General features: G+C 41.7%; 2 protein-coding genes across 8 annotated transcripts in view; one reads left to right on the top strand and one right to left on the bottom strand.

Annotated features, from left to right (window-relative positions):
- Nucleotides 1-1,066: 1,066 nt before the first annotated feature.
- On the top strand, nt 1,067-11,175 carry wsb1 (WD repeat and SOCS box containing 1). Of its 2 annotated transcripts, XM_023351242.1 has the most exons (10): nt 1,068-1,165; nt 1,243-1,457; nt 2,739-2,907; nt 3,464-3,747; nt 5,247-5,378; nt 5,745-5,845; nt 7,686-7,858; nt 8,368-8,481; nt 9,192-9,299; nt 9,386-11,175. In XM_023351242.1, exons 2-10 carry the CDS (start codon nt 1,418-1,420, stop codon nt 9,546-9,548), a joined length of 1,284 nt encoding a protein of 427 aa, XP_023207010.1. In that variant the 5' UTR covers nt 1,068-1,165; nt 1,243-1,417; the 3' UTR covers nt 9,549-11,175. The 2 variants fall into 2 exon arrangements, with proteins under 2 accessions (XP_005807530.1, XP_023207010.1); XM_005807473.3 differs by having other exon boundaries at nt 1,067-1,457.
- A 729-nt stretch (nt 11,176-11,904) lies between these two features.
- Nucleotides 11,905-15,349, bottom strand: part of fat3 (FAT atypical cadherin 3) — a 70,931-nt gene continuing 67,486 nt past the window's right edge. For 4 of the 6 annotated variants that reach the window (XM_014471896.2, XM_023350700.1, XM_023350698.1 and 1 more), the window contains one exon: nt 11,905-14,740. In XM_014471896.2, coding sequence (XP_014327382.1) covers nt 14,118-14,740 — 623 coding nt within the window. In that variant the 3' untranslated portion in view covers nt 11,905-14,117. Of the gene's footprint in view, nt 14,741-15,251; nt 15,306-15,349 lie in introns of all 6 variants that reach the window. The other 2 variants (XM_023350697.1, XM_023350699.1) reach the window with 1 other exon arrangement.

Here is a 15,349-nt window from a genome sequence, read left to right as displayed (position 1 = left end):
TATGCATCTGTAAACATCTGCATCTAAGACAAAGCAGTTATAAGCTCATCAGGAAGACCAGCTCTGGGCCTTTCTGATGAGGCTCCCTGCTAGGATGCTCCCTCAACCCATTGCGGGTCCCAACAAACTTAAGAAGTTTTCCTTTTCTTGTAAGCAAGTCCACTCTTGTTTTTTAAATACAGAAATATACATTTTGCACATTTTCTATTCTAATGTGTTGCACATTTCTTTGAATATGAGTATGCAATTTTAATACTGGAACCATTTTTTTTGCCTTGTAAATTTGCCTTTAAAATACAAGGCAAATTTATAGTAAACTTTTACCTTTTACCCGAACAAAGGTAAAACTTTTACCTTTGTTAGTAGGTAACACTAGAATACAGGTATTTCTATTTTATTCTATGTAGCAGGTGTAGAACAGAAATAGATGGACACATATTTGGTTTAAGCAAATTTCTGAAGTTGATTATTACTTATTCAATAAATCAACTAAGTTGTACAAAAATGTGTCGCACTGAAGGTGGTAAAGTTTGAAATTATTCGTTATAATGTCATGGATTTGCAACCAAAAACACTTATGAGTCACACTGCAATTAGTAAACTTGATTGTGAAGAAAAAATAATCATACATAGGCCCTAATTGTTGATGGTATCTCAGTTTTTCAACAAAGAAGTTTTGGATAGATCCTCTCCATCTCAGAAGAAAGCGTAGATGTACAATTTATGTTGTGTTTTGCTTTGTTAGAATCTGGATTCTTTAAGTTTTTTATGTCTCTTTCTGAGCTTTAGCTATTTATGTAACTCTACTTAAAACTGAATTTTCTCTTGTTTTGATGTTTGTCAGACTTTCTCCCACATGTGCAACACTTTTTTTTTTTTTTTACAAGTGTTGCACATGTTAATGTTTCATACATGTTTATTTTGCTGCTGTCGGTTATCTGATTGTCGCGACATTTTGTAACCACCTCAAACGGTGAAATAAAGTTGTAGAAAAAAGGGGAGGTGCTATTAGTGCCACTATGGCAACCGCGGTGACGTAAAAATCCTCCCTCCCTGGACATTCATAGCCAATCCTTCAAATAAATAAAGTGCCATTTCCAATTTAGGCATTCCTGTATGAAACAGCAGCTACGTTCTTTAATCGTTGGACATAATTCATCTTGATGTGAGTGAAGACGTCCACGTCTTATTGTCTGTCAAAGTACATTTCTTCGTCAGCTTAACAGGGACTGTTTTTTTTAGCCGAGGACTACATTCTCGCGCTCCATTGGCGGAAGGATTCAGTTAACTTTGGTGACTGTGGAGAAAGGCGTCGTTCAGCATTTGTACCAGTTTAATTTTTATATTTTTTCTTTACAAAGTTTCTTTTTGTGGTTCTTGTTCAGCTTTTTTCCCTTCGGTCGGTGCCCTAATTTAGATGGCCAGCTTCCCAGATTGTGTAAATGAAAATGATCTAGGTAAGTAGTTTGTGGCTCTATTTAACTCAGGACAGTGTTACGCAGAAGCGTTTATGAAAATGCGGAACTGTTTCAGCTTTAGTTTATTTGATCAATATATTCTGTAAAAGGCTTAATGAACATGTCGACATATGATAAAATGTTTAGTGAAGTTGTAGTTTCTTAAATAATGTTCGCATTGCTCATTGCTTGTGTTGTGCGGGGTAGACAGACACATTACAGCTGGTGTCAGTTTGCATTTAAATGTAAGCTAAATATCCAGTGAGTTTTGGGGTTTTCAAACCTCTGCCAACCCTCGTAGGATTTCCAAATGTTCTGTTTACATCGTTCTGTAAAGGCGTGCCGAGTTTGTTTATCGAGCCACTGCCACAGTGATTCATGGCCTTGGCCTGTCCTCACAATGCTTGTAAAATGTCCGGGTTTCAGTGTTTTACGCAATTTGCTCTGATGGAAATCACTCAGTCATGCTGTAATCTCGTTGCAAAACACTAAATTAATTTGAGATTAAATATGTATAGTTATATTTTGTGATGTTAGCCATTTCTATGTATTTGTCTATACCTCCTTAATGTGAACGAAACAAAACATTGAAACCATCGCAGAAAGGGACGTTCTGTTTCTTTTTTTTAATCGATCTTAAATGAGGGTCGCGTTGGCCCCTCACTGCTCACACCCAGCGGCGGCCTCCATGTTGCATTTGGTGGTGAGCACGTAGCCGTGCAAACACTGCGCTCACACAGCAGGCTGACCCAGCACACAGAGATAACATGCTCTGTTCTGATAGGGAATCCCTCACAATGTTAACATTTGTCCACCACTAAGAGTTGACCTTTACCCGAAATGGGTTCTGTGTATATTTAGCCAATCAAAGCGGGGTTTTTTGTTTGTTTATTTTTGTCTTTTTATAATGTCACGCCAGTAAATGTTGACATTAGGGAAGTACATTTTAGTGAGTCTATACACAGATATGTGAACTGTGCTGGTCATAGCTTGCTGGACCGTATGTATTGGTGTCTGTCAGCCTCTTATCAACAGTTTAGTTTATGTAATTGACTTCAGTTCACTGGAAATCTTCCCCTGGTTGTTGTGTATCTACAGATCATTCTATTTATGTCCTCAGTGTTCACTTGATTGGCAGGTATGAGGGGTGTGGCAGCCTGCTTTTTGTGTGTGTATGTGTCCCCTGCCCATTTTAGCCGTGTGCTACTTTCAGGCTGTTTGTTTATAGACTGGCATGTGTGTCACCATATTCAATAATGAAACCTGTTTTCTTTCTTCCAGACAAGGCTAAGTTCATTGGTGAACTCCTGGTCCCTGTTGCTCCCTTTGACCAGAAGTCTGGGCGTGAGGCCTGGACTGTAGCCTTTGCACCAAATGGTTCCTACTTTGCTTGGTCTCAGGGACATCGCATTGTCAGGCTCATCCCTTGGAATAAATGCTTGAAGAGCTTGTAAGTATTGTAGTTACTCCAAATATCTGGCAAGCTGTTGTTGTTTTCCCTGCTTTAACACGCCTGATAGAAATAGTTTAATTTTCTGCACGTTTTCTAAGATCCCGCTGATATTAGAAGTTCATGTAAAGAACCAATAAAAACAGTAGCTCTCAAGCACCTAAACTAAGCACACCAACCTTGATGTGAACTTGTTCAAAGCAGACACAGCGCAGAAGTTTATGTTGGATCTAAATGGCTTTCTGCTCAGCAGGTAATAAGTGCTGCTGGGCTTCTTTACCAAACACCCTGAGCTTCACTAGACTAATATATAATAGCTTGTTGTTGCTTTTTGAACAACAAGCTCACTTTTCAAGTATAAGTGATGTACTATGGTCAGTATGAATAGGTCAATGTTGATCCAACAGCTCAACCTTGTTACTGGTGAGCTCACACTGTAGCAGCACTTCACAGTAAACCTGCTCAGACTCATAAAATCAAAAGGCATTTGGTCTTAAAATGGTTGTCTTTATGCTTATACCGTCTAACAATTTCTTGCTTTTTGAATTTGGTTTAGTTCTCTGAGTGCTGGTGAAGAAGGTACCAACCCAACAAGCCCGCGCCATTTGTCCCGTCAAAACAGTGATGGAGGTGTTACCATCCCACTGGCTGATGAACCTCGCGAACACACGATAGATTGTGGGGACATAGTGTGGGGCCTGGCCTTTGGCTCCTCCGTGCCAGAAAAACAGAGCCGCTGTGTCAACATCGAGTGGCACCGGTTCAAGTTTGGTCAGGACCAGTTGCTGCTGGCAACAGGTCTCAACAATGGCCGCATCAAGATTTGGGACGTTTACTCTGGTGAGTGCAGACTGGGGTTACTATGTGTTTCTGTCTTCAGCAAGTAATTATCAGAATAGACCATCATGGTGGAAACAAAATGTAAGATCTGACCTCCATGGTCAGATCGGTTTGCTTAACCAGGACTTAGTACCGGTATATGAAATTCACTTTTTGCATGTTTTGTTCTTCCATTTGGGTCCCTAATGCTCCTAGAAACAGCCCAAGCACTTCAAAATACCACCCAGCCATTTTCTGGCAATAACTTAATGTTTTCTTGGTGTCTCACAAAAAACTTTTTCAAAAACCTCTCGATTATTGAGTCACAATTGGTGGGCACCACCCTGTAACTCAGCAATCCCAGCAGAGTTGGTTGAGCTGGTTTTACCACTGCAGGGGCTGAACAATGGCTCATAGAAAAGACCAGAGTTTTGTTGTTGACTCACCGTACAGAAACCACTGCTGTGTTTGAGCAGGAGGCTCCACTTCTGTTTCTGGTTTTGACTCTGGGTCAGAGATGGATGGTGTTACCATTGGGTATTAGTTTGCAGCCATTTTCACATGAATCAGTGTACACATTGTGTTGGGTTCATGTTTGGATCTAAAGCAGGGGTGGGCAACTCCAGGCCTGGAGGGCCGGTTTCCTGCAACTTTTAGATGCATCTCTACTTCAACACACCTGAGTCAAATAATGAGGTCATTAGCAGGACTCTGGAGAACTCGACTGTTCTGAGGAGGCGATTTAGCTGTTGGATTCAAGTGTGTTGGACCAGGGAGACATCTAGGAATTGCAGGACACTTTCCCTCGAGGACCAGGACTGCCCACCCCTGATCTAAAGTGACCAGGGTGTTTCCACAGCTGACAGACTCGGTTCGGTCTCTGGTTCTCTTGAATCCACATATGAATTCGAATCGCACCAAAGTTCACTGTAATGGAAGGCCAGGCCTTTGGCCTCTTGTAGGCCAGAGTTTGATTATGCATTCACACCTTCTCAAACCAACAGGACCTCCTAGACAAACAAACTAGAGTTTGATCAAAGCAGACTAAACAGGGCTGGTGTGAACACATTCTAAAACTGCTCATTCTGAAAGGAGCTCAAGATAAACACACCTGACCAGTGAAATCTCTGAATTATTTTGTACAAAAATATGTAATGATGTAATGACTAGTAGCCCACAGACACATCCTAGATTGTTCAAGGAAGCATAATAGTACCCTTTAACATTGTTTGCCCAAAACACCAGCAGCTATAATGACTTTATAAAATAAATAAATAATAATAATAAAAAAAACATCTTCATCTAACAGAATTATTTTCCTCAAAATATTAGTGAACAAAAAGTTGGATTTTTTTTAAGTAGCTTTAGAGGATGAGTATCTTTCTCTTCCTGTAGCCATCGCTGCTTGTTTCTTCTTCATGCAGATCTGATCCTGCTGTAGCTGATGCATATTTCTGTATGAACACGTCCTGCACCGGTCGGCTCTAACTCACTGGCTTCTTGTGTTCTAATGTTTGCAGGAAAGCTGTTGCTGAATCTGATGGACCACACTGACGTCGTGAGAGACTTGACCTTTGCTCCCGACGGCAGCCTCATGCTGGTGTCTGCATCCAGAGATAAGACCCTGCGTGTGTGGGACCTTAAAGACGATGGTGAGTGGTGCAGCTGCCCGTTGGAGCACAGACTGCTGTGGCGTTTGTAAAACCAAACCCTGCCCTGCCAGATTTTCTGTGGACTAGTTCTGTGGAGTTTTTGAAAAGCTGACCTGCTGTATGTAGCTAAACATGAACCATTTGAATCTGGGCTGGAAAGTTGAGGAAAGCACCAGACAGAACTGGACCAAATCCAAACGGTCTTCCACTAAAGGATGTAGGATCACAAGGATAACATAATGATGACATCATCATTTGGCTGCCTGAAGTCTAAACTGTCTGTAAATGAGCTGAATTGACCGTTTCCTGTATGAGTGAGCTGGCTGCTCTGTGCCAAACTGAACTTTTTGCCGTCATGTCTGCCAGGTAACATGGTGAAGGTCCTGCGCGGACATCAGAACTGGGTGCACTGCAGCTCCTTCTCTCCCGACTCGTCCATCCTGTGCTCGGTCGGCGCAGGCAAAGCAGTACGTCTTCATCTTTCTTCCTCTGTGGAGGTTTTAGCATGAATCTTTGTGCAGCTGCTTGTGATTATCTTCAATCAGTATTGTAATTGGTAAAGTTTCCAGCTTTCTTCCCCTTCATTTACACCCAAGATAAATCTGCTCAGTGTCATTGGTTATCTAGCTTCTTGTAACCTGACAGAGCTTGTACTTATTTATGAAGCAACAGAGCAGACAGATTGCTAGGATCAGGGTTTTTTTAAATGACAACATTGAGGAAATTGTAAAAAAATATAAAAAAATCTTCTGATGTAAAAAAAAAAAGAAAATTAAATATATTTGCTCATAAAGAGCCTACATTACATTAAAAGTAATTTGTAATGACATGTTGAAGTAAGCTCTGTTTGTGGATGTGCAGTCAGCAGCGTAGCCACCATGACTGAACTTGTTTCCAGTGTTAGAGCAGATAAGGTTGGTAGCAGTTCTGTTAGGCTCTGTGTCCCTACAGTGTGTGTCTTGCTCTTCCTGTCACAGGTGGTGGCAGAGCTCAGTGTGTGATTGGTTTTGAAAGGAGCGCCGCGCTGACATTTGAGCAGCCGGTGTAAACCATGGACGCACAGTTCACAAAGGCTTGGCCAGGGCCACCTGGCACCTGACCCCAAGGTCAATCTGTACGTAGGTGCTGCTCTGTGTCTGTCTACCTCCTCTATTTATTTTTTGGACATTTCACTTTAAAAAATGTCAATTTCATTCAGCTGGTGGTAAAGTAGGCCTGTATTCCTGCTGCTCGACCCCTCCGCCCCTCATCTCTGATTAGCTCCATATTCCATCTGCTCACAATAGTTCCTCTTATTTCTATCTGTCAGTTGAAATGTTTGATTTGTAGCGCACGCTACAGTGTTCTGCTGCCGCTGGCAAAGTAATGGAGCGCATCCGAGTTCCCGCCCAGCTGCCACGCCTCTCAGGAAGCATTAGCCAACACCTTCCAGCACCTGTTACTGCAGCTGCTGTCCTGATTCGGCTAGTTTCAGTCTCACTGGCCTTCTGCACTTCCACTGCAGAAGGCCAAGACCAGTTCTGGCTTTACAGAAAACACTGCAGATCTGTTGCTGTTAGCAGCACCAGATGAACAACAAAAAAACCATTTTGAATATTTGCAGTTAAATGCAGTTTTCACTGATTCAGCAAAAACAAGAAAAGAGGAACAAGAGAGAGAGGAACCGTCTCCAAAGTGTCTCATGTATTCATTTTCAGGTCATTTTAATAGAAATCAATCAGCATTTGCAGCATTTTTTCAGCCTAGTTTACCAATAAGCTGCAACCATACAAAGACCTAACAGAGTTCAGGATCCAGCCACTGCTTGATTCTGTTGGACGTGTGTGGAAGTGAATGTAATGTGTACTTTGCCAGAGGTATCAGACCTTTGGCCATAAAATATGCTCTTCTCTTGCAGTATCTCTCTCTTCGTAGGCTCCTGTTGGAGGCGCGAGCCTTTTGTAAGCTCTGAGCTAAAACTCTGAAAGGAGAAACCAGTGGAGTCATTTTGTTCCCTTAAGTTACTGTTTGTTTTTCTTTTTTCCACTTGCGTTTTTTTTTCCCAAAGTATTTTTAAAGTTTATTAACTAAAGTAATACCCTACTGTCATTTCTAGATTAACTAGAATGTTTAGTGTATATAGTGTAATTACTACTGAAAGTAAAGTTCTCCTGTGTATTACAGTGGCACTGAGCAAACCTTGTTTATTCCTGCTGTAATTTGTGTTGCTTGATTTAATTGGTAGTTGTTGAGAAATGTACCGTGTCGCCTCCAGTGACTCTCCAGCTCATTTTCTAAGTTATAACAACTCCCCGCTTTAACGCGCAGGTGTTCATATGGAACATGGATAAGTTCACGTTGATCCGGAAGCTGGAGGGGCATCATAACGATGTGGTATCCTGTGAGTTTTCACCTGATGGCGCGCTGCTGGCCACGGCTTCTTATGACACCCGGGTCATTGTGTGGGATCACCACAAGGCCACCATCCTCCTGGAGCTGGGGTAGGAACACACACCGCCGTTCGCTGGTTTGTGGTTTATATCTGAAATGTTGTTACCTGTGCACATTTTCCCTGATGTGTCATTTCTTTCCCCCGTCTGTCTGTTTTGTTTACTACTTTTAGAAATTGTGGAGTACTCATTACTTTAGACCAACATTTAGAACAGGGAACTTCTTAGTTCATTACTTTTATAAACTGTGGAGTAGTTATTCCTTTAGACCAACATTTAGTTTTCTACTTTTAATATCGGAACAAGACCTGGAGAAACTCCTGTTAGTTTACAAATCTAGAACAAACTTAAGATCTACTTAACAACCCAGAACAAGACTAAACATGGAGAACCAACATTTAGCTTTATATTGTACAAATCTAGAACCCGACCCAGAACAACTGGAACCAACATTTAGTTTTATACCAGTTAGCATGTTGTCGTTATGAACCATTACACTCATAACCACAAACTCATTCATGCAAATCTCAACAGTTAAGTCCCACTGTCTTCCTCCACAGCCATCTCTTCCCGCCTCCATCACCCATTTTTGCTGGAGGGGCAAATGACCGCTGGGTTCGCTCTGTGAGTTTCTGCCCCGATGGCCGCCACATCGCCAGCATTACTGATGACAGGTAAGGACAGAATGAAAGAGAAGCATCACTGAGAGGAGACCAGAACACACAGACTGGATCAGTCACATGGCTGAGCTGTTGCCTCTAACCATGTTGAGGTCAAAACGAGAAGCACAAGGAGGGATGGTGGCTAGTGCAGAAGAGTCATTCACTTGATATGTAAAGAACTCCAGAGAGCAGTTGTAGGAATAAAAATGATGGCAAAAATGTTTGTTGATGCTTCTCAGGGTGTAGAATGTTCTGCATCTTTTCTAGCTACTTTTAGATGCCTAATATATTTATTATGCTTTTCACATTATATAAAAATAAAATCACAATTCCAACAAGGAAGAAGAAAAAAGAAACCCAACCAACATCCCTGTAAATACTGCAAGACCATGCAAAAACCAACGTCAAGGTTTATGGAACCACTGCTCAGCCAAAATGTCAAAGGTCTGCTATTCCTGGACCTTTGTTGAGGGTTTATTAAAAAAAATCATAAAATATTTCCAGTTTTTATGAAATCTATTTTCAGTCTCTCATCACATACCTAAGTTTTTTTATTTTCTAGCTATTTTTAGCTGAGTCTGTTGGACATATCCACAACATCCTGCCTGATGGGTTGTTTCTAGTGCTCAAAGTTTTTCTTCTCCATGTGGTTTGAGGTATCTGATCTGCAGTGTTTTATCCAAAGTGCAGCTCTGACTGCAGGCTCTTTGTTCTCTGCCCAGGTTTGTTCGTTTCTGGAGTATCGAGGAAAGGGCTCCTCAGGCAATAGCCTCCTTATCGAATGGCCTCTGCTGTGCCTTTTCTGCAGAAGGAAGTGTCCTTGCTGCTGGGTGAGACCAGAACACTGACTCTCTGCTGTCAACTCTTCTGCCTTTTTTCTTTCTTTTCCGGGCTCAACTGTCTAATTTGTTTTCAGGACTCGTGATGGAAGTGTCCACTTCTGGGAGGCTCCCCGCAGCATCGCCAGTCTGCAGCACATGTGCAGGATGGCCCTCCGGAGGGTGCTGACCACCCAGCAGGTGGAGGCTTTAGCCATCCCTACTCCACTCCAGGACTATCTGACCTACAGAGTGATCTGAGGCCCCTCTACAGCTCAGCACACGGACTAACCAATGAATACCTTATTTAAAAAAAAAAAAAAAAAAGGAAAAAAAAAAGAAAACACAACACTTCTAGATCCTCCGTTCACTGAGGAAACCCAGTGATGCAGTTTAACAGAGATGCGTTCAGGTTTGCTGATAACTCTGAGCCACGTCTGAGTCGATCCTTCAGCATTCTATGTTGTACATATTTATTAGAAGCTGACCGTACTGGCGCGGTGCTGCGCCTTCGAGTCGGGATGTTTCTGCTCGCCCTCTCTCTTCAGTGTCCGTCTGCTGCTCAGAAACGTGGAGGTCCGGTTCCACCAGCTGCAGCGACTCCTGCTCTGCTCTAACTTGAAATGGCTGATGCACTTAAAGAAGAGGCCTTGCAGTGGTGCTTGCTTTGAATGTCTGTCATCTCTAATTTTTTGTCTGCGGCGTGGAGCTATCGGCTTCTGTCCACACCACCACACAGACCCTGGAAAACAAACGCCACACTTCTCATCTACATGCACACTGGAAAGTTTAAGATCTTTTAAAAAAAATAAGTTTGGGTGTTTTTTCCTGGCAGTATTTCAATCGCAGCATCTGGATTCTAAACACTACAGCGTTGGTGATCCTATCATCACTTTGTTTCTGCTCTTCAAGCCATGTTGGTTCTAATCCCAGAACGAGCCACTTCACAGGTCAGAACGTTCTGACTCAATCACCTTCAACGCAACAAACATCTGCTGGTTTGAACCGAGTATCAGAGGCTTCAGAGTATCGGCTGTTTGAACCTAGAATTGATTACTGATGACGGGTGCAGATGCTGATCCTCTCTAAAATCATCAGTATTCATTTTAATAGAAGTTTTGTACATCAACATATCAGTTGTTTCCTCTCTGGGAGGAGCCATGCTGCCACTCTGCAGATTACATTTCCACTTTATCTGATAATCCAGTTTGTTTCCAGTAAACTAGAAATGTCCACTCTGAGTCCAGAGGTTTCTTTCAAGTTTTTCCTAAATCATGCTTCTTCTGGTTTGGGTTTTGTACATTTGTAAATTCTTTTACTTTGGTCGTTTTGTTGTTATGTGAAAACGTCGGCCACATGTCTTATTGTTCAACCTTTACTGTATGCATCAGGTGGTCCATGGCAGTCCTGCTACAATCACGTCTGTACTACTAAAGCAATACCTGCCGCCCAAACAGGATCCAGATCCACCACGAAAACTGCTGACAAATCAAGCAAAACTCTTAAGAGGTGGGAGAAATTAGCACCTCTGGGACAAAAAAAAAACAAAAAGCTTCTTGCTCATAAGATGTGAAAAAGGAAAAGTGAAGTGAAAGTTTCCTCAGAGTATTCCTGGTGTTTTAGTAGTATTTAGTGATGATCAGACTCATCCTGATTTTGCAAATGCCAAAGGTTTTCTTTTTGCCTTATTTTTTTTTCCCAAAATGGTTCGGCGGTTCTAATAGTTTGCAGTAATATGGCCTATTCAAAGCAGACATGTTTTATATATTTGTTAATGGGTAAACTCAGTTCTGCCTCCCAGAGATGCATTCTGATGTTTCCAAATATCTGTGAATGTATGGAGTTCCTACAACCTTCTTGTTTAAATAAAGACCTTTTATAAAAAATGGTTGAAATGACTCGTCTAAAACATTTTTACAAACATTTCTAATCATTCCTGTATAACCAAACACTGGAATTCCTTTGAGTTTAGGTTCTGGTTTTGTTATTCTAATTAAGACTGGAAAGTCTTTAGTGATAATGGTGAGTTCAAGGTGACGATATGTGTAGGAAAACTGACTCCGCATGAACACGAACAGAAACCTTCAGGAAACTGGAAAATTACAACTGGGAAGTCCAAACTGATTTTTTTTTCTTCATTATTGACCAAAAGTTATTGTAATCATTCTCTGTACTATCAGGTACAAAGTTCTGAGAAGAATCAATGACTGAAGTTGGTTACATAACTAAACTGCCCTTCGAACAGAAACCTCTCTGCACAATCAGTTTAAATCAGTTCTGACCTGAATGTTTCCTCAAAATTCTGACATTTTCTCTTCTATTTTTGTCTGACATTAGTAACCAAGATTTGAAAGTGGCTTATATTTTTGTTATGATTATGTTTTTTAACTATATTAACGTTATTTTAAAAAAAATTCTAATGTCAGTTATCACAGGTGTAGATATGGATGGTGGTAGACTGGGATGGTCCACCCAACATGTTGCCCGCTGCTGCAATAGGCTCCTGCTAAAACATCACAAGATCCAGTAATGACCGACGCTGACCGTTAATGTGCTGTCACACTGGCCTCTTCTGTTTGTGTGTTTTTGTTTTTGTTAATCAGACCTGGAAAAGGCATTGCAGTTATTGGTTTATTTAAACGTATGCCAGTTACAGGCAGTTTTCACGCTGTCTGTCCTCAGAAAGAAGGAAATAAATGAACCAATATAAGCATTCAACTTACAAAGGCATGTACAAAACGACTCCTTACAACCGTAGTCATGTTGTAACAGAACTAAATGTATTTATATTTACAGATTTGTTCTCTGAATGTAACACTGTTCACAGTTAATTAATCATCTTAAAATGACATTCATCTTGAATTAAAAAACATTGCAAAAAGTACTTAGCATAGCGTAAACGGCAGAGGAGAGATCATTAAGAAATAGTTGATATTCCAGGTTTGACACATTCGCATAAAAGTCCAACAAAACACCGAAAGACCAAAGGCAGCTCAGAACTGCAATGTTATATCTACAAAATCTCCATTTGAACAGTCAGCTATGTACACTGTACAAACATCTTTCCAAAAACATAAAACACAAGCATTTTGTTCAACCTGATGGATCCTCTGTGTCCTCAGCCATTATGGAGCCACATGAAGGACTCTCAGTCTTTGCTGTGTTCATTTCAGGTTCTAGGGATTCTAGAAGAGCTTTAGTGGATATCACACAAACCTGTCCAAACCTTATGCCATGTTTGGCTCAGTTGCTCCCCTCAAAATGTTCTATACACTGATGGACTACAAACGGAAAAGTTATTAGGACTTTGTCCTTGCTACATTTCACAAGGGATACAAAAACTCCTGTTATGTGCAATGGGGAAACATGATGTTGGCAGTGGAATGTTGGAGTGCATTGCAGTTTCAGGGCCAAAGTGACTTGACTTGAGGTATGAGTTTTGTTCTCCGATAAAGAAAACTATAAGAGCAAATACATTCCATAAGAAAACTATTGGACATAACATAGTGGTCACTGGGAAGTGAGGTTCAACAAACGTTTGGTATCCGTCCTGAATGAGGTTTTATTCCAACCCGTATCTTTACCCCATCATTACTCTTACTGTACACAAAAATATGTTGATTCTTACATCTTTGTCCATTATGCTTTTTCTTGAAAATGTTTTTTAGTGCATCTGTACATTGAAGCCTCTCTAAATGTTCTTATTCCTCTTCCGTTATCATGTACAAGTAAATTGCCAGACGATTGTAAAACTTCTCAACAGAAGCGATCTGATCCAACATCAACTTTCATGTCTGATTCTGGCAGCTCAGTTAACCACTCACTGCTTGCTGCAGATTTGATACTGAGAGTGTAAGCTCACGCCCTGAATCAGGAGTTTTCCTCAGTAGTTTCTGATGCATCATGCGTTGGTTTGTCAGATTTCTGCAACGTGAAGCAGAGGATCAGTCAGGGTGATGCAGGAGGAGCAGTCTGATCAAACTCAAGACATGAACACATGTACACATTCAGAAATGTTTGGGATGTAAAGAGACACCAGCTGAGGAGAGGTGTCTGCCGACCATCTTCGCCGCTCTGCAGAGGAGCAACAAGCTCAATGCTTTTAGTAAAAAAATGTCTTCATGTAGTATTTTGGTAGATCAACCAGTCAGAAAACATGTCGAATTTGCAGCGTCCTGAAGATCTCAGAGCAAATTGGGTTATATTTACCACAGAGCCTGTTGTTTAGAAGTGCTAACCATGTTAAATACGCACAAAGATGTTCTAGTTTAATAGGATGCCCACTCTGAAGTCACTTTGTCTTCTGTCTAATAAAAACTTTAATCTTTCTTCTTTTCTGTGGAACAGCTGCCAGCAGACCATTTTTTTCTTCACACTAACAATTTGCCTCCACTGTTGATATATTAAAAAAAGTCAGTGCCGTCATGAGACAAACGACAACAAGCCGTTTCCTTCCTGAAATCACACTTCGCTGCTGTGCTTTCCAACAAGCTGCAGAGGAAACAAACCTTAATCAGGTCAGTAGTTTTAGGGGCATGTTCAAGATCGCTTCATCACAAACAAACAAAAAAAAGTCACTTCTCAAGAAAGAGTTAAAAACAAAAATACAGGCATAGACAGATGTTTCAGAATCAAAACACAAACATCTCAGTTCCCCAACACAGACGTCCATTTCTGAGTCCGACTGGACAGAAGGACAGTAATTGTGCCATGTGTTTTTAAAGTCCTTCCTGTTCTGCGTTACTGAAGCATGACTTCCTGCAAGACCTTTTATCTCAGTAGCACTGCACTGTTCTTTTGGGGCTTCTCTACAAACTGTTAGTCACATAATCACACTTCAGTCTGCTGTTGTGAGTCAGTGATAATGGTCACCCCTCGGCGAACCTCGCTCAGGCCGTCACAGTGGCTGCCATGTTCGGAGTCCAGCACACAGGTTGTCGACAAATGACACATTGATTCTGTACCCACTGATGGGTGCATATTTAACGAGGCAGCTGCGTCCCCGTTTACTGGAGATGCCTGATCCACTGGTGTAGTGGTGTGCCTGTGGTGTACATTCCCAGTGGGTAGCTGGTGAGAGGGCAGATACTGGCTGGGGTGGAAGTGAGGCCTGCAGTCCGGATGTCTTATGCTGCTTGTGTTCTGGACGGTCTCTTTGGAAACGGGCACATTGGACAGCAGTGGTGTGCAGGGTTCAGGGCAGTCCTCGCTGCCTGGCAGCAGAGGTGGGAGCTGCTCGTGGCTCAGGAACTCTTCCTCGTGTGGAAGTGGGTAGTCACTATCAACATCATAACCTCCCAGGTAGTAATCAGACTCCAGCTCATGAGTTGGGCCACCCAGAGACGAGTCCAAGCCAACCGTGTCGCTGTCCGACGGTGACCTGAAGGTCTGCACTTCCTCAGTGTCGGGCAGCCTCGTGCTGGGCATCCAGTCAGACGTGTCCCAGTGGTAAGCTGGTCAGGAAGAGGAGATGTGATTAGCAGCTATAGCCACAGATTCAGCAAACTCATCTTTACACAGAGCAGATATTCGGTAGCATGCTCATAGAAAACATCAGGACTGCCGCAGCAAATCACATAAAACATGCTGATGGCCTATGTGACAGGAACAGCCTCCGAAGAAAAGATGTCGGGTCTTCATCTGGTAAATGATAAACAGAACAAATGTTTCCACAGCTCGGCATGCAGAACGACAACCACAGAAGCCATGCTTTGTCCAAACAGCTCCGGGAAAAGAAATGGATAAATGAATCAAAGAATGCAAAAGCTAGTTGGGTTTTGTTAGAATCATTTTTTCTGCCACAAACCAGACATACAAGTTTACAACAAAACAAACTTTAAATTTAAGCTTTGAATTAACAATAAACAAATGACTCAGTATGTTACAGAATTATTCTACCATTTACAACATAGAGTTGAGAGACAGATAAACTGCAGTCCTTCTCCCATCTGAAAACACACTTACTGATATTCTTTGATTGTATACCAAAGTGACTGAGTGGTTCCATATTACCAAATACTGAGAGAAAGAGACAGAAAGGTACATTTTTAGGCCTGCAAATG

Source organism: Xiphophorus maculatus, chromosome 18, assembly GCF_002775205.1.
Source record: "Xiphophorus maculatus strain JP 163 A chromosome 18, X_maculatus-5.0-male, whole genome shotgun sequence".
Classification (NCBI taxonomy): Eukaryota; Metazoa; Chordata; class Actinopteri; order Cyprinodontiformes; family Poeciliidae; genus Xiphophorus; species Xiphophorus maculatus.
The sequence above is the reverse complement of the archived record's forward strand: the minus strand, read 5'-3'. Positions and strand labels throughout refer to the sequence as shown.

Coding starts and splice junctions, on each gene's coding strand:
- wsb1 (XM_005807473.3), top strand. CDS start 1,418: ATGGCCAGCTTCCCAGATTGTGTAAATGAAAATGATCTAG. Junction 5,846..7,685: donor CGGTCGGCGCAGGCAAAGCA/GTACGTCTTCAT, acceptor TTTAACGCGCAG/GTGTTCATATGGAACATGGA. Junction 7,859..8,367: donor ACCATCCTCCTGGAGCTGGG/GTAGGAACACAC, acceptor CTTCCTCCACAG/CCATCTCTTCCCGCCTCCAT.